At 43.1% G+C, this 23,312-nt stretch overlaps 1 protein-coding gene across 1 annotated transcript in view; it reads left to right on the top strand.

Annotated features, from left to right (window-relative positions):
• Nucleotides 1-23,312, top strand: part of DNAJC3 (DnaJ heat shock protein family (Hsp40) member C3) — a 401,955-nt gene that overhangs the window by 145,359 nt on the left and 233,284 nt on the right. Inside the window, 1 exon segment of the mRNA XM_029604719.1 lies at nucleotides 19,536-19,688. Within this exon segment, the coding sequence (XP_029460579.1) occupies nucleotides 19,536-19,688 (153 nt within the window).

Here is a 23,312-nt window from a genome sequence, read left to right as displayed (position 1 = left end):
CCTTCACTGATTGTTTGATTACCTCATGATTACTATTGTCAAGTGACCCCCCACCACCATTTGCTCATACCAGATCATCTATCACAGTGAGAATAAGATGTAGATTATTCCCCTCTCTCGGTTCTAGGACCAGCTGATCCATGAAGTAGTTATTTGTGGCATTTAGAAACTTTGCTCTGGGATTACTTTTACAGTAAGAAAAAAAGATATGTGAACTACACAATAAGGATGAAAACAGGAATGGCAGAAAAGACAAATATATAAAAAATTAAAATAGTAATATTTTAAACATTTAATATCAATAAACAAATACATTTAAAAATCAAAAAACAAATATAAAATTAACAGTGATGGATCCAATATACCCAACATAGCCATATTTCAACAAGATTTTGTATTTGCATTTTATTAAAATTTCTTAACCACTCATGCACAGACCCTGAGCGATTTACAAGATAAAATATACATAATAAAAATGACCTAACAGACAAAAGACAATCAGTAACCAAAATCGATCTTGGAAGCTGAAATCTTAAAGTTCAAAGCATGACTTTATGCAAATGCTAGACTCATCAGAAATTTATTTATTTAAAATCTTTTCTATACCGTCGCTAAGTCAAATACCATCGCAACGGTTTACATGTAGGCACATAAATTAATGTAGGTGAGGGTGCACATTAGTACATTCTAACAGGTGCCGCTAAAGGTTCAGTTACAATATATCATTAAAGACAATCAATTGTTTCGTGGAGTAGGTCATGAATTTAGTGCTGTTTTAAATGTTTTAGTACACTCCATTAGTTTCAAAGCTGTGGGTATCGTATTCCACATAGCAGGCGCAACCACTGAAAAAGCAGTCTCTTGTGCTTGATGTCTGTATCGGGGGTGATTACATAAATGATTGATCTTAATCCCTATCAAGAAAGAATAAAAATCTATCATCAAAGTAGGAGAATTGTAATAAATAAGATACAAAAATTGTATACTAAAAACATAGTAAATAAAACAAATACTACTATAAAAATATTTAAAAATATAAATTTAAAAATGGTAAGTATAAAAGAAATAAAAAAAATAACATACACAAACTGGCTAAAAAAAACGACAAATTTAAAAACAAAATACATAAGGTTCCCCCTTCTGCAAAATGTTGTCCAGTTTCTAACAAATCTAAAGTGGGTTCCTCGCAAGAAGAGGGGAAAAGGCTATTATTCCATGTATTTCTTAATCTCCCCAAGAAAAATAGGGACCTTCATTTCATGTTTGATCTCCAAGCCCATATACTGCTTTTTGACCTTTCATCAACCTCTCAGGTACTCCTAAAGTTCCTAGCAGTAGTGGTATACCCACATTTCTATACCTAGATAACTACCTAATGAATAGCTGTTAACGTTCTACAACACTATAAAAATATTTTTGTACTTCAATTCATAGAACTTTGGGGTTCGTCATAAACTACCCCAAACTGGTCCAACTCCAGTTGGAGGTCTTCAGAGCTTTGTTTGTTATAATGTTATAAGTGTTTTTTCACAACCAACTGAATATACAATTTCATGTCTTCAGTGGGAGAAATATTCCATAGCAAAATAACCACAGCTTGCAGTGTCTTCAGAATACTGAGCTACACAGCATTGGCAGTGCATAGGGTCCCTTTATCTTGTGTCAAAATCTAGCTTATCCCAGAAGTTATTGAAATCTCAAGAGTATCCATGTTCTGAAAGCCTGCAGCACAAGATTCAAATAGTAAAAGACGCTCAAAGGCTCCCCCTATCCTACAGCTGTTTCCTGTTTAACATGACATCAAATTATCCTAACTACAAATGCATCAGCCTGGAGAGTTCACAGCCAAAATCTCTAAACTCAAGATTCTCGGTCTCTCCAGCAATCCAAATATCAGTCTTGTAGAATTGCAAGCCTTGTGCTCTCACTACTTTCCAGCACCTAATGTTCAAGATTTATCTTAATACAATCAAAGAATGAGTAGTCATGTTCTTCTTCAACAAACAAACCAAACTATCTACTTTCCTGGGAAGGAGAATATGTTAGCAGATAAAGTGAGCCAAGTCCTAGACCCTTAGGATTTCTCTTTAGACCAGGTAGTGAACATCTTTTCCATTGAGGAGCTCCAGAAAACTTCTTGACCACCAATCTAAACAACAAAGTTTAAGGCTTTTGTTCCAGGAAAGACTTCTGACCCAACCTAGTTTCGGACACCTTCTTTATCCACTGGAGGACAGGCTTCCTATATGCCTTTCCTCAATTATTATTCATAACCAAGACCTTGATAAAATTTGAAGAACAAAGAGCTATATTAATAGCTCCCTATTTGTCCAGACAGGTCTGGTTTCCTCTTCTCCTTCACCTGTCAATATGGGAAGCTATTCGACTGAATCCTCAACTAACAGTTGTGCCTCAGAATCAAGAAACCTTGCAATAGCCATGCACCCATTCCTTTGATCTGGCAGTATGGATGTTGAAGGGGACATTGTCTTCCTGTGTCTGTTCAAAGGCTGTTTCTCAGGTGCTGTTCATCCAGAAAATCCCTTATGTCTTTTAATGAAAGATATTTACTATATAGCATACAGATGAGTATAAAGTTTTTGTCCTCCTATACATCTTAGAAGTTATTAGACTGTCTTCATGTTCTGAATATGGCTTAATAACAAATTCAGTCCAAGTTCTTCTTAGCATAATTGCCACTTAACATAATTGGGTAGATCTTTATGGCAGCAGGCTTTTGTTTTGAAAGGCCACAGGGCTCTTGGAGACTGGATGTTTGAGCAACATGCAAGCAAGTGTTGGCTGTTTGGATTATTGTGGTGACATAGGGAAGGGGTGCTTAGCATGAACTAGATAGAAGATTTTGCCTGCTTATCTACTGTCTTGCATAAGGAGTGAAATCATACAGTCATGCTCTGTGTGGTTATGGGATTGACAGTTGTGGACAGGAATAACTGGGCAGACTAGATGGGCTTGTTGATCATTTTTTTTTACTATCTACAAAGTTACTAAAGTTTAAGGGGAAAATGTTTTTTAACCTTTTGGTAATTTTGTTTTATGAAAGGTTTTCTTCACCTAAATTCTCATATAAAATCACCTGCATTTTTCTTGGTTCTCTGTTTGGTGCTTCTTCATTTGAAGAGTATCTTTTGAGCCAATGACGTTTTTGACAAGGACAGCCTTCTTTTTTCGGTAGTAGTCACCTCTGCTAGATGAGTTGGTGAACTTAGAGCATTAGTGGCCTGTAAAATTCCAGTGGGAGCACTGAGAGGAGAGGATCACCTTGCTGGTGGCTGAAAGGAATCAGTAAGTTTTTGCTTGGGACATTGTCTTTCTTAAAAGTATTGGGGCAAAGTTAACTATTTGGAATATTATTTAGTGTGTTTGTGTGTTTTGTGCTTTTAATAGTAAGGCAGCGAATAAACAAGTTAGACTGTTTGCATTTTTAAATGGTCAGTCAGTAAGGCAGCTAGTAAGCAGAACTGAGTGTTAGTATTTAAAAAAAAAAAAAAAAAAAGTAGCCAGAAGCTAGAAATAAGCTAGGAGCAGTGTATACCAAGTAAAAAGGTTGAAAAGTTCAGCTCAGTTACTCACCTTGGAAAGGTGTTGAGGTAGTGTGATTTGGTTTGATTAGGTACCAACACTTGATAATCAAGAGAGCAGTGAGCCACTGTGGCTGACTAACTGAAGTTAGACTGTTCGGATTTCCCAGCCCACCCACCCCTTTAATTTATAGGCAGGTGCCACTTTCACAAAACAAAAACAACTTAGTTTGATCAGTCCCTTGTAGGCCGCTACCAGACATATGGTGAATTCACTAATACATTTAAAGTAGGTTAATTAGACACATTCCTACTCCCATAGCAACGTAAAACTTAACTAGGAACTGAAGAAAATTGAGATGAAGGCAGCAGCCCAGCAGCAAGAGGGGGGCTTCCCAGTCTTTTGCATCGAATGTCACATGTATGACTTTTTACCCGCTGGTGAGAAGTTATACATGTGCATGCGATGCAAAGAGCTCCTGGCTCTCAGAGAACGAGTCCGATCTCTGGAGTCTAGAGTTGCAGACCTGGAGGAGCTGAGGCAGACAGAGAGGTATATAGATGAGACCTTCAGGGACATAATAGCCAAGTCCCAACTTCAGACTGGCAGCCCTGGTGCTGCCTTGGAGGAAGAAGGTCTCATGATCAGAGAGCATCAACCTGGTATAGCAGGAAAGGATCCTGTAGCAAGGTCCTGCTCTCCGGTGATGCATTGTCCTTTCGCACTGAGGATATCTCCCCAAGGCCTACTGCCCAGGAGGGAAGGGTTAGGTCGGCTGTCATAGTTGGTGATTCGGTTATTAGGAGTGTAGATAGCTGGGTGGCTGGTGGGCATGAGGATCGCCTAGTAACATGCCTACCTGGTGCGAAGGTGGCGGACCTCATGCGTCACCTAGATAGGATTTTAGACAGTGCTGGGGAGGAGCCGGCTGTCGTGGTACATGTGGGCACCAATGACATAGGAAAATGTGGGAGGGAGGTTCTGGAAGCCAAATTTAGGCTCTTGGGTAGAAAGCTTAAATCCAGAACCTCCAGGGTAGCATTCTCTGAAATGCTCCCTGTTCCACGCGCAGGTCACCAGAGGCAGGCAGAGCTCCGGAGTCTCAAAGCGTGGATGAGACGATGGTGCAAGGAAGAGGGATTCAGTTTTGTTAGGAACTGGGGAACCTTTTGGGGAAGAGGGAATCTCTTCCGAAGGGATGGGCTCCACCTTAACCAGGGTGGAACCAGACTGCTGGTGCTAACCTTTTAAAAAGGAGATAGAGCAGCTTTTAAACTAGAACAAAGGGGAAAGCCGCAGGTGCTCAGCAGCGCATGGTTCGAAAGGAGGTATCCTCAAAGGAAAGTAATATGCATTAGAATTAGGGCATCCCGACAGTGAGGTTCCAATAATAAGAAAAGTAGTCCAAGTGCCTGTAACTAAAAACTCACCTGAGCTAAAAAATTCTAACTTATCCCTATCAATTAAAAAGCAGAATGAAAATACAAACAAAAAACAAACTTTGAAATGTTTGTATGCTAATGCCAGAAGTCTAAGAAGTAAGATGGGAGAATTAGAATGTATAGCAGTGAATGATGACATAGACTTAATTGGCATCTCAGAGACATGGTGGAAAGAAGATAACCAATGAGACAGTGCTATAAAGGGGTACAAATTATATCGCAATGACAGAGAGGAGCACTCGGGAGAAGGTGTGGCGCTTTATGTCCGGGATGGCATAGAGTCCAACAGAATAAACATCCTGCATGAGACTAAATACAAAATTGAATCTTTATGGGTAGAAATCCCTTGTGTGTCGGGGAAAACTATAGTGATAGGAGTATACTACCGTCCACCTGGTCAAGATGGTGAGACGGACAGTGAAATGCTAAGAGAAATTAGGGAAGCTAACCAAATTGGTAGTGCGGTAATAATGGGAGACTTCAATTACCCCAATATTGACTGAGTAAATGTATCATCGGGACATGCTAGAGAGATAACGTTCCTGGATGGAATAAATGATAGCTTTACATAAGAACATAAGAAAATAAGAAAATGCCATACTGGGTCAGACCAAGGGTCCATCAAGCCCAGCATCCTGTTTCCAACAGTGGCCAATCCAGGCCATAAGAACTTGGCAAGTACCCAAAAACTAAGTCTATTCCATGTTACCATTGCTAATGGCAGTGGCTATTCTCTAAGTGAACTTAATAGCAGGTAATGGATTTCTCCTCCAAGAACTTATCCAATCCTTTTTTAAACCCAGCTATACTAACTGCACTAACCACATCCTCTGGCAACAAATTCCAGAGTTTAATTGTGCGTTGAGTAAAAAAGAACTTTCTCCAATTAGTTTTAAATGTGCCCCATGCTAACTTCATGGAGTGCCCCCTAGTCTTTCTACTATCCGAAAGAGTAACCGATTCACATCTACCCGTTCTAGACCTCTCATGATCTTAAAGACCTCTATCATATCCCTCCTCAGCTGTCTCTTCTCTAAGCTGAACAGCCCTAACCTCTTCAGTCTTTCCTCATAGGGGAGCTGTTCCATTCCCTTTATCATTTTGGTCGCCCTTCTCTCTACCTTCTCCATCGCAATTATATCTTTTTTGAGATGCGGCGACCAGAATTGTACACAGTATTCAAGGTGCGGTCTTACCATGGAGCGATACAGAGGCATTATGACGTTTTCCGTTTTATTCACCATTCCCTTTCTAATAATTCCCAACATTGTTTGCTTTTTTGACTGCCGCAGCACACTGAACCAATTTCAATGTGTTTTCCACTATGACACCTAGATCTTTCTTGGGTTGTAGCACCTAATATGGAACCCAACATTGTGTAATTATAGCATGGGTTATTTTTCCCTATATGCATCACCTTGCACTTATCCACATTAAATTTCATCTGCCATTTGGATGCCCAATTTTCCAGTCTCACAAGGTCTTCCTGCAATTTATCACAATCTGCTTGTGATTTAACTACTCCGAACAATTTTGTGTCATCTGCAAATTTGATTATCTCACTCGTCTTATTTCTTTCCAATTGGTTCAGGAACAGACAGGAGAGTGAGCAATTTTAGATCTAATTCTCAGTGGAGCACAGGATTTGGTGAGAGAGGTAATGGTGGTGGGGCCGCTTGGCAACCGTGATTATAATATGATCAAATTAGAATTAATGACTGGAAGAGGAACAGTATGCAAATCCACGGCTCTCATGCTAAACTTTCAAAAGGGAAACTTTGAGAAAATGAGAAAAATTGTTAGAAAAAAACTGAAAGGAGCAGCTACAAAAGTAAAGTGTGCAAGAGGCGTGGTCATTGTTAAAAATACCATTCTAGAAGCACAGTCCAGATGTCTTCCACACATTAAGAAAGGTGAAAAGAAAGCAAAACGATTACCGACATGGTTAAAAGGGGAGGTGAAATAAGCTATTTTAGCCAGAAGATCTTCATTCAGAAATTGGAAGAAGGAGCCAACAGAAGAAAATAGGATAATGCATAAGCATTGGCAAGTTAAGTGTAAGACATTAATAAGACAGGCTAAGAGAGAATTTGAAAAGAAGTTGGCCGTAGAGGCAAAAACTCATAGTAAAAACTTTTAAAAATATATCCGAAGCAGAAAGCCTGTGAGGGAGTCAGATGGAACGCTAGATGATCGAGGGGTTAAAGGGGCACTTAGAGAAGATAAGGCCATCGCGGAAAGATTAAATGATTTCTTTGCTTCGGTGTTTACTGAAGAGGATGTTGGGGAGGTATCTGTACTGGAGAGGGTTTTCATGAGTAATGATTCAGATGGACTGAATCAAATCACTGTGAACCTAGAAGATATGGTAAACCTGATTGACAAACTAAAGAGTTGTAAATCACCTGGGCCAGATGGTATACACCCCAGAGTTCTGAAGAAACTAAAAATTGAAGTTTCAGACCTATTAGTAAAAATTTGTAACCTATTATTAAAATCATCCATTGTACCTGAAGACTGGAAGATAGCAAACGTAACCCCAATATTTAAAAAGGGCGGAGATCACGTGGTGCACTGAGGGAGGAGGATGTGATTTCTTCCCTCTCGGCGTCCGGCCTCTGCAATCGACCCCCATCCGCATCGCTTCTGATAGATAAGTGACCTTAAAATATTACGGGAGTTTTTCTTATTCGTGCAGCATCATTTCTTGGGCATGCCGGCCCGCCCTGTAAAATCTGCCAAGGATAAGGGGACAGAAAGCCAGACTGCCATTACGAAGCCTGTCAAGGCCGCCACAGCCAGACCCGCTGAACCGCTCACAGCGCCGATTTTGGCTGAGATTAAATCCGCGGTTATCGAGGCGCTGGGGCCCGAACTTAAATCTATATCGACTGCAGTGGTGGAGATATTGACGAATTTAAATAAATTTGAGATCCGCTGTACCGAACTTGAAAACCGCGTGTCAGAGGCGCAAAATGGCCTCTTGACGGTACAGAGTGACCTAGCAGCGCTATGGGCCGACATGGCAAAAAATTCAGCGAAACTCGAAGACCTGGAGAATCGCTCCAGGCGCTCTAATATGAGATTTATTGGGCTGCCTGAGTCCATTCCTGATCGTGATCTCCCGGCTGTGCTAGAGTCATGGCTTATAAAAGAACTTTCCTTTCCGGCAGCACATGGCCCTTTACGTATTGAGAGGGCCCACAGGCTGGGTGCCAGGAAGCTTAAGGCCACGAGTCATAGTGGCGAAAACATTTAATTTTGTGCATAAACAAGAAATTTTAACAACCATAAGGAAAGGCCGGGCTCTTACCTACGAGAATCATAAAGTGCTGATATTTCAGGACTTCTTCGCTGGTGTAGCGGCTCAGAGGCGCGCCATGACCCCTATTTGCTCACAGCTCTTGGCGCAGGGGATCCGGGCCTCTTTGATTTACCCGGCTCGCCTGCGTGTGGATACCGATTCTGGGGTGACTTGGTACACTTCGCCTCAGGAGGCCAGCGCTCTATTGCAGGAGCGGGGAACAGCCACTCCAGGATCCAATCTGCTTCCCCACGCAGATGACTCGTTATTTCTAGGGAAAGCATGGTAGTGTCTGCCTGCGTCTGCCCGGCGGTTTTTTTCTTTGGGCACTGCTTCGGCTAACTAATTTCCACCTGGGCTGGATTGTGTCTTTTGGAATTAACTTTGTGGATTATTTTCTCCGGAAGCTTCATTTCTTTTTTTTTATTATTTTCTTTCGTTTTTTGGTTGACTTGAGACTGATGTGTGGGCTCTAATTTGACTTTGTCAGTAGTCCAGACCGGATCCTAGTGGGAACAAGGGCGCAAGTGCCTGCATCTATATTCGGACCGCTCTACTCTGTTTGGGCCCTTTGACATTTATTTATTTATTTATTTATTTGTAGCTTTTATATACCGAGGTTTAGCACAAGCCTTCACCCCGGTTTACATTGAAACAAAACAATTATACATAGAACAAGTTGTGAAACGAAAGTATATGCATATAGCAGGTCATGGAACAGGTTGTAACAGGAAATAATTAAAATATCTTAAGTCAAATAACGAAAATGAAGATAGAAACGAAAAACGAGGAAGGTAGGTACAAACGTGTGCTCCAAACACAAGAAAGTAAGAGTGGGAAATGAAAGGAAAGAGGGGGGGGGAGAGAGATAGAAGGTAGAGGTAGGGGGGTCGGATGGGGCGGAAGGAGGGGGGAAGAGGCGAGGGGTAGGGGAAAGGGGGGGGCAAGGGGAGGAGGAAGGGGAAGAGAAGAGGGGGGAAGGAGGGGTGGAAGGCATCACGATTGTAATTAACCTAAATTATCGTTGAAAGACATCACATTAGCAGCTTAAAGCCGGATGCTGGGATTTGCGCCTGCTCTTCTCATGGACTGAGTATTGTATTGCCCGGAACACTTCATCACCTCCCTACCCTGGGTGCGTTCCCAGGCGTTATCAGGGCGGGATCTTTTTTTTTATTAGGTTTTTCTCATTATTTAATCCTCAATTCCAACACCCAAGTGAATGCTGGTTTTCTGTGGGGCCTTCTCATGTTAAAGGGGCCCTTCTTTTTGTGAGCTACCCCGGAGAATATGTGGAATTATAATGGTTTATATTCCTCATAGTTTCTATTCTTATGACTGTTCATATGCCTCCCTTGTTATGTAGCTGTTGCTTGCAGTTTGGGAAATTGTCTAGTCACTGTGTTTATACTGCTCTCACAAGAATTATATTTTTTCTGAAGTCTGTTTAATACTGATGCGGATGGGGGTGGGAGGGAGGGGGTGGGGAGTGCCAGCATGGTAGTGGTCTCCAGGGCTGGTCAGGGGAAAGTCCTTGCCGGTAGGCTTAGCGAGGCAATGGCAGGGTTTTGTTGGGGAATTCGAGGGTTTGGGATTTTTTTGAAGTGGGGTTAGAGTCCACGTGGGGAATTCTCATTGGGTGTATTCAGTCCATTGCTGTTATGTAGTTGGGGGTCCCGGCTGGAAGGATCCCCACTAAAGATTAAATTGTTTGAATTCTCACGGAAGATCTATTTTGATATCTCTTTAGTAGTGCGACTAATTTAGTTACTTGGAACGTTTGTGGGATAAACTCACCTATTAAACGGTCTAAGATTCATGCTCCTTCTTAAACGTAAGCATGCGAATATCGCATTCCTGCAGGAAACCCACCTTTCCAATGCAGAACATAAGTTAAGTAAACTATGGGGAGGGGACGTTTATTATGCCTCGGGTACCACCAGATCAGCTGGGGTAGTTATATGGGTCAATAAGAATGTCCCTCTGAAGGTTCACTCTAGCATTAAAGATCCCCTGGGACGATATCTTATATTAGAAGCTGAGCTATATCATTCTAAGGTGATTTTATGCAATATTTATGCTCCCAATAATTACAATTCCCAGTTTTATCAGGAGCTATATCAATTACTTTTGCCCTATGTGGAGGAATGTCTCTTGTTGGGAGGGGATTTCAACACCATTCGCGATGGCCACTTAGATAGATCTCCCCCCTCAAGCCCATTGGTAAAGGTCCTTCTTTTATGGAACAATCTTTGAGTGCTCATAGCCTTCCCCAGTTACCATTGGGGAAATTGTAATCTCTGACCATGCCCCGGTATGTTTGGAGATGCGCATTGGGAGCGAGCCCCCCACTGCCTTTCGATGGCGGTTCCCATTTTATCTCGCTCATGATGTTAAATTCCAGGAGTACTTGCGAGCACGCTGGTCGGATTTTGTCACTTTAAATGCCCAGCATGTGGATACCCTGGTACTATTTTGGTATACTGCAAAAACAGTGTTAAGGGATGATGATATCTCTTTCGTGGCTCACCGGAAAAAGGTTATTGACCACAGAATTTTGACATTAACTGCTAAGTTGAATAGGGCCAGGATATCGCTGAATCGCAATAATTCTCATGGTGTGAGGGTTCAATTTTTATCGATTCAAGGGGAGCTTAATACATTGTTACATCAGCGGGCTCGGAAGAGCTTCTTATACTATCAATTCAAACTGTACCAACACAGTAATAAAGCGGGTAAAATGCTGGCGAATCTGGTCCGCATGGCCCGTGGGTCTCGATATATCCCAGCTTTACGTTCCCCCACGGGTAAACTTCTGACTGCTACGGATGATATTTTGCATCACTTTTGTGACTTTTACAGAGCCCTTTATACATCTGAGCACTGGGACCCGGGGACTTGTGAAAAATGTTGTGAGCAAATCCGCCTTCCCCATTTAACACCAGACCAGCAGTCCTTCCTGAGTCGACCGGTTACGTTAACTGAGGTGACATCGGTTATTCGGGGTGCTAAGGCATTTAAAGCCCCGGGGCCAGATGGATATGGCGTGGAATTTTATAAATGCATGTCGGACCTTGTGGGACCTCCTTTGGGTCCAGTTCATTGCTGCTCTTGAAGCAGAGGGGTCCTTTCCAGCCCATTCCAACACGGCAAATATTACTCTTATCCATGAAACGGGGAAAGATCCCTTGGCACCTGAATCTTACCGACCCATCTCCTTATTGAATTTTGATAAAAAAATACTTACTAAAGTTTTGGCAGATCGCCTGTCGGTTATCCTACCTTCCCTGGTGGGGCCCAATCAAGAGGGTTTTGTGCGAAAGCGTTATGCCCTAACTAGCATCCGTCGGGTTATGGCAGCAATGACCATGTGCCAGAAGATGGGTGCCCCCTTCCTCGCTGTTAGCTTTGATGCTGAAAAGACATTCGACAGGGTGGAATGGGACTATCTGTTTTGGGTGTTGCGGCAGATGGGGTTTGGGGAGTTCTTTTTTAATGTGGTACACCTCCTTTACCAGACTCCGGAAGCCAACCTCATAGCGAATGGCTCTTCCTCTGAGGTATTTTCCATTACTAGGGGAACTAGGCAGGGCTTTTCTCTGTCGCCTCTTTTATTTGTTCTCCAGCTTGAACCATTATTGCAAAAAATACAAGTGGCTAAAACCATTAAAGGGATGCGATTTCAGTCCTCCACCTTTAAATATGCTGCATTTGCAGATGACATATTAGTATTTATCACAGACCCTAAGAAGTCTCTTTCTTCTCTCCTGTAGATCTTCAGGGAATTTGGGATTTTTTCTGGCTTTCGCTTAAATTTAGATAAATCGGTGGCCCTAGCCTTCCCTGACTCTTTGGTGACTACCTGGGGAGAAGAGTTTACCCTTACATGGGCGGAGGCCTCCTTCACTTATCTTGGAATCGTTCTGCCTCTAGATCTGTCTCAAATATATAAAATTAATGTAAATCCGTTATTAAAATATACTCGGGATAAATTGACTACTTGGGCACGTTTACCTTTGTCATTAGGTGGAAGGGTCCACCTCTTTAAGATGGTGATTTTGCCCAAATGGTTATATCTATTTCAGAATATGCCATTGCATCTGCGCATGGTAGAGCTTAGGCAGCTAGATCGAGTACAACGTCGCTTTTATTGGAAGGGGGGGAGGTCCCGCGTCCCGCTGGCGTGGATGCGAGAAAGGTGGGGCCGGGGAGGTTTGGGGGTCCCTGATTTAGCGCTCTATAATTTAGCTAGCAATCTCCGTCTCATGAGAGACTGGCTGTTGGATAAATCTACTGTCATAAGTTTATCTGCTGATATAGAACTTGCGGCCTCCTTTTCTCTCAAATTTGTTCTGCAGGCTCAGGCTGCAGCACTACCCACGTTTTTAGTTCAGAATGCTCTCTTTAAGCCTATCCGGACGTCTTGGGCCCGATTAGTGTGATTATTACAGATCCCACGAATTTGTGCTTGCTTTTTGCCTGTTCAGGGCAATCCAGATTTTACCCCGGGTTCCCAAACTGTAGTGTATCAACGGTGGCGAGATAAGGGCATCACTTTGTTGGGCCATGTTTTGACTCCAGATGGTACCTTGATGTCTTTCTTAGATCTGCAGGAGCAGTATGGCATTTCTAAGAAAGAGGTGTTTTCTTATTTGCAATTGCAGCATTATGTGGGCTCTCTTCCTTCCCCTACCAGGCAGCCTTCTTATTTTCACACTTTGGACTCCCTCTTCTCATTTGAGAAGGAGCAGGTGCCTTCGCTATCCCAGTATTATAAACGCCTTAGACGAATCACTAGTACGGACACTTGCTCTGTTCTGGTTGAACGGTGGAATGGGGATGGGATATTTGTTATTAGTGGTAACATAATTAAAGCATGTTTTCGGCGGGTTTCCCAGATCTCGGTCAATTCGTACTTTAGAGAAATGCAATATAAATTTTTGTGCCGGAGTTTTGTGTCGGCGCAAGGGGCTTTTCATTTACGAATCTCTTTGTCCCCAGCCTGTACACGTTGTGGGAATGCAAGAGGAACACTGTCTCACGCTTTTTGGGAATGCCCTGATATTCATACCTTTATGGGTTAAAATAGTCCGATATCTTGAGGTTTTATAGGGGGTCACTCTTCCGGTTGTCCCCCCAGTGGCTTCTTTTTGGTTGCATTTTTCCAGTGCGAGTTCAGGGAGCGGGAACCCGCTTGTTCATTAGAAAAGCATATTTGGTGGGGAAGAAAGCTATTCTATTACACTGGCGAGATTCCTCGTTCCCTTCATATTGGACGTGGCGCAATCTTCTCCATCGTATGATGCTCATGGATGCGGCTGTGATGCGACCTTCGCCGCGCCTCCGGAAGCGCTTCTTGGACATCTGGGACGTCTATATTCAATCTCTCCCACAACGTGTCCGTAGCTCTGTACTCAATGAGTGATTAATCTTCAATCCCAGGACTGATTGGTTCTTCGTTGTTGGTTATTTGTCCGAGCTCTCCTTGTGGACTTTGTACCCTACTCGAGGGTTGTTTGGGAGTTGTTTGGGGGATGGGAGGGTGTTTGGGGGGATGTGGCATTTTTGTACTGTTATGATATAATATGTATTGGAGAGTGGCTCAGAACCACACCACTCTCCTTTGTTTTTTTTGAGGAAAAATCAATAAAATCGTTTGCAAATAAAAAGGGCTCCAGGGGCGATTCAGGAAACTACAGACCGGTTAGCCTGACTTCAGTGCCAGGAAAAATAGTGGAAAGTGTTCTAAACATCAAAATCACAGAGCATATAGAAAGACATGGTTTAATGGAACAAAGTCAGCATGGCTTTACCCAAGGCAAGTTTTGCCTCACAAATCTGCTTCACTTCTTTGAAGGAGTTAATAAACATGTGGATAAAGATGAACCGGTAGATGTAGTGTACTTGGATTTTCAGAAGGCATTTGACAAAGTTCCTCATGAGAGGCTTCTAGAAAAAGTAAAAAGTCATGGGATAAGTGGCGATGTCCTTTCGTGGATTGCAAACTGGCTAAAAGACAGGAAACAGAGAGTAGGATTAAATGGACAATTTTCTCAGTGGAAGGGAGTGTGGGCAGTGGAGTGCCTCAGGGATCTGTATTGGGACCCTTACTTTTCAATATATTTATAAATGATCTGGAAAGAAATACGATGAGTGAGATAATCAAATGTGCAGATGATACAAAATTATTCAGAGTAGTAGTTAAATCACAAGCAGATTGTGATAAATTGCAGGAAGACCTTGTGAGACTGGAAAATTGGGCATCAAAATGGCAGATGAAATTTAATGTGGATAAGTGCAAGGTGATGCATATAGGTAAAAATAACCCATGCTATAGTTACACAATGTTAGGTTCCATATTAGGTGCCTACAACCCAAGAAAGAGATCTAGGCGTCATAGTGGATAACACATTGAAATCGTCTGTTCAGTATGCTGCGGCAGTGAAAAAAGCAAACACAATGTTGGGAATTATTAGAAAGGGAATGGTGAATAAAACGGAAAATGTCATAATGCCTCTGTATCGCTCCATGGTGAGACCGCACCTTGAATACTGTGTACAATTCTGGTCGCCGCATCTCAAAAAAGATATAATTGCGATGGAGAAGGTACAGAGAAGGGCTACCAAAATGATAAAGGGAAGGAACAGCTCCCCTATGAGGAAAGACTAAAGAGGTTAGGGCTTCTCAGCTTGGAGAAGAGACAGCTGAGGGGGGATATGATAGAGATGTTTAAAATCATGAGAGGTCTAGAACGGGAAGATGTGAATCGGTTATTTACTCTTTCGGATAATAGAGACTAGGGGGCACTTGAAGTTAGCATGTGGCACATTTAAAACTAACTGGAGAAAGTTCTTTTTTACTCAATGCACAATTAAACTCTGGAATTTGTTGCCAAAGGATGTGGTTAGTGCAGTTAGTATAGCTGTGTTTAACAAAGGATTGGATAAGTTCTTGGAGGAGAAGTCCATTACCTGCTTTTAATTAAGTTGACTTAGAAAATAGCCACTGCTATTACTAGCAAAGGTAAAATGGAATAGACTTAGTTTTTGGATACTTGCCAGGTTCTTATGGCCTGGATTGGGCATTGTTGGAAACAGGATGCTGGGCTTGATGGACCCTTGGTCTGACCCAGTATGGCATGTTCTTATCATAATAGCCTTGCATTCACATCCTAAATTTTTTTCAGCTGTTTTCTAACACATAAATCAGTCCATTGTGTTCCCTACTTTTTTCCTGAAGCCTCAGTCATAGAACTAAATTGTGCTTACATACTGTAGACCAGCGGTTCTCAACCGGTGTGTCGCGACACACTAGTGTGTCGCCAAGCACCGGCAGGTGTGTCGCATGGCTCCCGGTCCCTCCCGCTGCTCGTTCTTCCTGCTTGCGTGCCGCGGGCTATCAGCACGTTCAAGCCCAGCGGGAACGGCAGCGGTGCAAAAAAAAAAAAACCTGTGGCATCCGCGGCTGGGCCTTTTCTTCTTCCCGCGCCTGCATTCTCCCCCCCCCCCCCCCCCCGGACCCGGAACAGGAAGTGGTGCGCGGGAAGAAGAAAGGCCGTGTCGCAAGAGAACCCACGCCTCGCGCGCCATCACGGCACACATGGGGAAGCGCTGCTGCGGCCGTATGGCCAACCGGTCTTCCTGTTCAGGGGAGGGGGAGCGGAAGCGCCGCGTGCAGCTTCCGCTTCCTCCCCCCAATGCAGGAAGATCAGCTGCCTCTCCTGCTGCCACCCGTTCTCCTGCTATCTTCGGGCGTCGGGCCGTATGGTCCGTCGATCTTCCTGCTTGGGGTGGGGGAGCGGAAGCGCCGCGTGCAGCTTCCGCTTCCTCCCCCCAATGCAGGAAGATCAGCTGCCTCTCCTGCTGCCACTGGACTCCTGCTATCTTCGGGCGTCGGGCCGTATGGTCCGTCCATCTTCCTGCTTGGGGGGGGGGGGGGGGGGGACGCGGACGTTGTGCGCTGCGCTTCCGCTCCCCCCCCCCCGACAGGAAGTTCGGACGCCCGAAGATAGCAGGAGTCCGGTGGCAGCAGGAGAGGCAGCTGATCTTCCTGCATTGGGGGGAGGAAGCGGAAGGGAAAGGAGAGAGCAGCATGAGCCTCCCGCGATCGATGGATTTCTTCCTTCTTGGCCTGCGGGGGCTGGAGGAGCAGCTACCGTTTGTGCTGGGGGGGGGAGGGGAGAGAGAGAAAGTGAGTGACAGAAAGAGAGAGAAGCAGCCAGCCAGCCTGTGTGTAAGTGAGAGAATGTGTGTGATTGAGAGCCTGCGTGTAAGTGAGAGAATGTATTTGATCTAGAGTATGTGTGTGATTGAGAGAAACTGGTCAGAGAGCTGATGTATGTGTATATGTGAGAGACAATGAAAGTGACTGCTCAAGGAGATGACTGATGTGTATGTGAGAGTGTGAGACAGTCAGGGATGTGAGTGTGTGTGAGAGAGAGAGAGAGAAAAAGCATGGAAGTGAGAAATCTGAGTATGTGAGAAAGCATGGGAGTAAGAAGCCTGGTGTTGTGGGGGTGTATGTGAAAGAAAGCATGGGAGTGAGAAGCCTGATTATGTGAGAGAGAGCATGGGAGTTGGAAGCCTGTGTGTGTGCATGTATATGAGAGAGACTGGTTGGTAAGGTGACGGTGTGACTGGTCTGTATGTGAATATGAGAGAGAGAATGTGATTCAGGGAATGAGAAGCCTGTGCACGTGGAGAGCGAGCATGGAAATGAGAGAGAGACTGGGTGTGTGTGTGTGTGTGTAACAGAGAAAGTGATTATGGGAATGAGAAGCCTGTGCATGTGAAGAGAGTGAGCATGGGAGTGAGAACCTGGGTGTGTGTGAGACACAGCATGGGAGGGAGAAGCCTGTGTATGTAAGACAGAACATGGAAGTGGGAAGCCTGTGTGTGTGTGTATGCATGAGAGAGATCAGGTGACCGGTGTGTGTGAGAGAGAGAGAGAAAGTGATTATGGGAATGAGAAGCCTGTGCAGGTGAAGAGTGGGCATGGGAGTGAGAAACCTGTGTGTGTGTGTGTGTGTGAGACACAGCATGGGAGTGAGAAGCCTGTATATCTGAAAGAGAACATGGGAGTGGGAAGCCTGAGTGTGTATGCATGAGAGAGATCAGGTGACTGGTGTGTGTGTATGTGGGAGAGAAAGAAAGTGATTATGGGAATGAGAAGCCTGTGCATGTGGAGAGAACAAGCATGGGAGTGAGAGACTGGTGAGTGTATGTGAGAGAGAGAAAGTGATTATGAGAGTGAGAAGCCCATATATGTAAGTGGAACACGGGAGTGGGAAGCCTGTGTGTGTGTGTATGGCATGAGAGAAACTGTTCAGGAAGGTGACTGGTGTGTTTGTCAAAGACTGGGAGATGATTGGTGTGTGAGAGACAGAAACTGGTCATGGGGGCATGACTGGTATGGTGTGTGTGTGTGTGTGAGAGACATGGGCCCTAAGGAAGAGGACCATGAGTATAGAGCTTAGCCACTACTGCTGCTGCTTCTGGTGTGTGCTACAGCCTGCATGGAAGAGGAGTAGGAAAGCTGCTGGAGGGGGTAAGTAAAGGTGGCTTTTTAAGTTTATTTTTCTTGATTGACTGCTATTTTAATTATTTAATATTATGTGATGTGTCTGCTTTTTTTGAAATATTTTATTGGTGTTTGGAGAATTTTTAATAGTTTTTATGAGTTTTTAATTGTTGGATGTTATTCTGTTCATAGTTGTTGTGAAACATTTATTCTGCTTATTAGTATAGTTTTACAATTATTTCTGTGTGGGGATCTATAGCTGCTTGCTAGTTCTGTTTTCCTAATAAGAGGTGTATTGGTTTTTAGGGCCTGATTTAATATTTGTAGTGTTGCCTTTTCATAGATAGGGTTGCTCCTGTTTGAGTGTATTCCATAATACAGGTGTAACTGTGTGTGGATTAGTTTATGTGCATTACTACAGATCCTGGGAGTATGTTAGGTCGGTTCTGTGTCTGTTACAGAGATATTTTACTAGCATGTAAGTGTTTTATCAGTCTTATTTGTTGCGTTTTCTCAAGAGGACATGCATTGGTGGTTAACTGCTGTCTTTTCATAAGTAGGGCTATTGAGCCTGAAAGTAGAAGGAGTTTGAGTTGCTGTTACTGAGATGACACCAGAACCAGAATATCTTTTTTGTAGAGTGAGTTGAACGGGGAATGTCATAATTCTGCTTTACATCCATTATTGTGGATCAGGGGGGTTCCCTTGGATGCAAACTGTACATTTACATCTAGCCCTGTGACGATCATGGGTCAGTGTGTCACGCATGTGAGAACCATCTGTCAGGTGTGTCCCGACAGAAAAAAGGTTGAGAACCACTGCTGTAGACAATTACAAAAAAACAAAAAACACTTAAAAAAATGTTGATAGAACTAAGGATGTAAAACAGTCCTTTCACCTGATTCTCTTTTGACTCTAATAGACCAGGGCTAGCTGTCACAAAACATAGTTGCAAATTTGAATTCCTGACGCTCTCATTGCTTTATATCAAAGCAGGGCTACCTCTAGAGCTATGGCAGCATCTGTTGCTTACCTTGACTCTACCTCCATTGAAGAACTTTGCAGAGCAGCTACATGAAGTTCAGTCCATACCTTTTTTTTTCTCTGCCACTTCTTAGATACTTAGTATTGATAGTTTTTTTTGGTCAGTTAATCCTAACAAACCTTTTAAAAACGTAACAATATTTTATTAATTCCATCGTACATAATCCATTTTTGTGCAGGTTGTCCCAAGGAGAATATGGGTATAGGACTTCAAGATCACCTTTATGCCAGAATCACATATAACTAATTTGTTTTGCTTGTTCATGGAGAAAACAAAATTGCTTTGTAATCTTGGTCGCTGTTTAGGCATGTAAAAAGCCAAATGATTGGTGGTTGGTATGTCCCCTTCTGAAGTTGTGATTGGAGATCCCCCACCCCATCCCTGTCCAATAACCGAAGTTAATTCCTCTGTGTCTGCTAGAGTAAGCTGCCGCTGGCAGCATTGCATTAGTGTCCCCACAGGCAGAGCAGCTGCATTCCCTAGAGTGGCTGCCCATAGGCAGTTGGCTTACGCTATGATTTGTCTGCCCCTGCCTATTATAGGTTATACTTCTAGTATTGGAGGTGGTTTAATTGAATAGCAAGAATATATTTGACCTATTCATAATATATATGTTCGATTTATACTTTTTCTCCAAGATATAATATGGAGTAAACCAAAAACTGGATCTTTTTGTTTCCAGCTAAAGAATAATCCTAGTGAGAAGGAAGAAAAAGAAGCCATGTCCCAGTTGATGAAATCTGATGAGATGCAGCGCCTGCGGTCACAGGCCCTTGCTGCCTACAGCCGAGAAGATTATGTATCTGCTGAGAATTTTTTGAATAGTATTCTAGAGGCAAGTCATGCTATTGTATTATAGTGCTTTTATAAACTTCTTACAACATTATAAAGACAGTTTTTTAATATTCATATCTTTTTAAAGAAATGGTTACTAATTTAATTTTAATTATTTGTAACCCTATTCTGAGAATTATTAGTCTACTTAGCCAAAATTAAGGTTCTCTGAAGGCAGGCAGATTCACCAGCCTTAAGTTTATCATGTAACTGAAATTGTTTCCATTCAGCTCCATGTGCAGAGCTTTCTAGTAAAGTCTTGACTACTCCTATGTAGTACTTTCCATGCTGTCATGGCTGCTCTGTTTCTTTCTGCTAACCTAGTAAGACTTTTTGGTTTTACCCTGTTGGTTATATATGTTTTTCAGCATTTATACCATTTTCTTCTTTGTTTGACCAGTATTTATTTATTTTGCTCTTAGTCCCCTAAGCAGTTTTGTTGCTCTTCATTAAATTTTTATCTTATTCATTTCTTCTGAATCTGCTTTTCACATCTGATTTCTTCACCTCAGTATGAAATTTGGTGTTGGACAGGTTTACAGTTGGTTTTTCTCTTGCAGCTGTTTTTTTTTTTTTTTGTTTTGTTTTTCTTTGACTGGAAGTTCTGTTCCAAGTATTCATGACTGACCACCAAAGTGTGCTGCATGCTCCTTGAGAAGGACTATGAGCCTGATGCCTGTGAAATTTGCTCCCGGATGTCACCCAGAGTGGTTTATACCCAAAATGTCTGCGCCATACCTTCCTTCCAGTTAACAAGTCCAACTCCAAGAAGCTAGGCTTGATGGCTTGACACAACCCAGGAAGTAAACCATTGGTGGCTGAGCTTCCCTGAAGAGATGCTCTAACTTTGCTCCTGAGATAGGTCTGAGAGTTGAATCGAGGTTTTTATCTCCCCACTTGAATTTGAGGAAGGGCTCCAAAAACTCATGCTGTCTTGAGTGGAGGCTCTGACACATCAGTTCAGCTTCTTAATGCAGGGCTCTGAGCACAAATGTGATAGTGGTTTCACCCATTCAGAAGTGTGAATACTTGGAACTTAACAAAGCTTCCTGTGCCAAGGAATGACTACTTCATGCCAGTTTTCCCAGGGCCACCTGAAGTTTTCAAGTTGTTCTTCAAGAGAGCTGTTCAGGGTGCAAATCTGATGCCTCCCTGTTATTGTCATCTGAGTTGTGTTGTAGGCAAAAAAAATTACCAGTTTCTAACTCTCTACATCAGTGGTTCTGAACCAGTGTGTAGCGCGCCCCCGCCACCCCCCCCCCCCCCACTTCTCCTCACCTCAGCAAGATGAACACTGCTGCTGTTCCTGCCTGGGCTATCAGCACATTCAAGGCTGGAGGGGAACGGCAGCATTGTTTGTGGAAGTCAGCAACAGGAACATGACCTGTTCCTGTTCGCCCCTGTGGCCCGGAAGAGGAAGTGATTTTTACCAGGCACGCGGGAAGAAGAAAAGGCCATCCTGCTGCTTTCACTGCAGAAATCACATCCCAAGGCTGCACTCAGCTGTTTGCCTGTGCTACAATCATCGCGGCACAGAGGAGTCATTTGAGATTTCCTGCCACGTGGCTGTTTGGAAAATCCCGAAGCTGAAGATTGGTGCTGCCTGGCCACTTTGCCAGGGGATGCAGGAGTATGGTGCCGCTGCCCTCCCTCGCCCTGGCCCAGCTCCGACCTCCCCTTCTCTCACCAGCATGACACCAGCAAGAAAATATAAAAATAATAATAAACTGCAAAAAAAAAAAAAAAAGGCTGGGGTGTGGAGAAGAAAAAGCATAGAATTACATTCTCAGCTGAGTGCTGCCTTCTTACTGCTGGGGGGTCAGTCCTGCTGCAGTTTCCAGCCTGTCAGGACTCTGCTTTTAATAGCAGCATACCGGCTGCCTTGTGCTGTAGCTGCCATGTGTGCTGGGGTGGGGGTGAGTGAGACAGAGAGAGTGAGCCAGCATGTGTGTAAGTGTATGAGAGAAACTGTGTGTGTAAGAGAACATTTGAGAGCGAGAGACTGGTCAGGGAAGTGACGTGTGTGTGAGAGAAAGAGATTGGTTAGGGAGGTGACTAGTGTGTGAGAGACAGAAAGTGTGTGTGTGTGTGTGTGTGTGTGTGAGATAGACTAGTCATGGAGCGTGAGGACAGAGCTTCAGCAGCCGTTGCTGCTTCTGGTGTGTGCTATTGGCCTACAAGGGAAAGGACTCTAAGAATTGCTGGAGAGGGTAAGTAAAGGTGGCTTAAGTTTCTTTCCTGATTGACTGCCATTTTAATTATTGGGTATTATGTGCTGTTTGAAATATTTTATTGGCGTTTAGAGAATTTTTAATAATATTGTAAGTTTTTAAGGATTGGATGTTGTTCTATTTATCAGTTGTTTTGAAACATTTACTATAATAGTCTAGTTTTAGAATTATTTTATATTACTTGAGAAATGTATAAATAGAAATATAGAAACAAAAACTGAACCAGAAACAGCAAGAAGCCAGACTTAGTGTATGCAGTGCAACAATGGAAAAACAAAAACATTAATTGATGGTCACTTTATTCTGTATTTGGTGAGGGTCTGTCTGTGTTCTGCGTCTGTGACCCAGGTAATGGTATTCTACAAGCTTGTAGTTTCTGTGTGGATATCTATAGCAGCTTGGCTAATGGGAGGTGATTTGGTGTTTAGGACCTGGTTAAATATTTGTAGTGTTGCCTTTTCATAGATAGGGTTGTTACTGTTTGAATGATTTCCATAATGCAGGTGTAAATCTTTGCGCATTAGTTTGTGTACATTTATTGCAGATCCTGGGAGTCTGTTAGGTGCTATATTTCTGTTTTGCACAGAATGCATAGTGGCTTTTTTGGGTTTCCATTCCAGTTTCTGTCTCTATATTAGTACTTTATAGTCTTTCTGTACTTGGTGAAGGTTGATTCTATATGTGTGCTGAGGTGAGGTATTTTACTAGCATGTTGGCATTTGTATCAATATTATTTGTTGTGTTTTCTCAATAGGAAATGTATTGATGGTAAATTACTGGGGGGGGGGGGGGGGGGGGGGTTCATAAGGAGGGCTATTGTGCCTGGTAGGAGAGAGTATTTATGTTGCTGTTACTGAGATGACACCAGAAATATCTTTTTTTTGTATGGTAAATTGAACGAGGAATATCCTAGTTCTGTTCTGCACCCATTGTGGAGGGATCAGGGTAGTTCCTGTAGATACAGAGTATATGTTCATATTTAGTCCTGTGACGATCATGTGTTTAGTGTCAGGTGTTTCCCATCAGAAAAAGGTTGAGAACCACTGCACTCTACATTATCGGTGCTAAAATTTGAGCATTCAGTCCCTTGACCCCAATGAGAATGTTAAACCTACTTTTTTAGATGTCTTCATCTGTCCTGGCTCTGACATAACTTGACTCCCCAAGCCATTGTCTTAAGTTAAGATTTGCAAGGTTGTGACATGTGAATGTGGGGACTGAATATAATCATGTTGTCTGAATACTGCCTTCCTTCAGGTTAGTAGGTTTGGACTCAAATTTCTCACAGGGCAAGCAGGATGGTAGTCCTCACATATGGGTGACGTCAGTGGATGGAGCCCTGCTACGGAAAACTTTTCTGTCGAAGTTTCTATAACGCTTTGACTGACACTGGC

Source organism: Rhinatrema bivittatum, chromosome 5 (genome assembly GCF_901001135.1).
Source record: "Rhinatrema bivittatum chromosome 5, aRhiBiv1.1, whole genome shotgun sequence".
NCBI lineage: Eukaryota > Metazoa > Chordata > Amphibia > Gymnophiona > Rhinatrematidae > Rhinatrema > Rhinatrema bivittatum.
The sequence above is the reverse complement of the archived record's forward strand: the minus strand, read 5'-3'. Positions and strand labels throughout refer to the sequence as shown.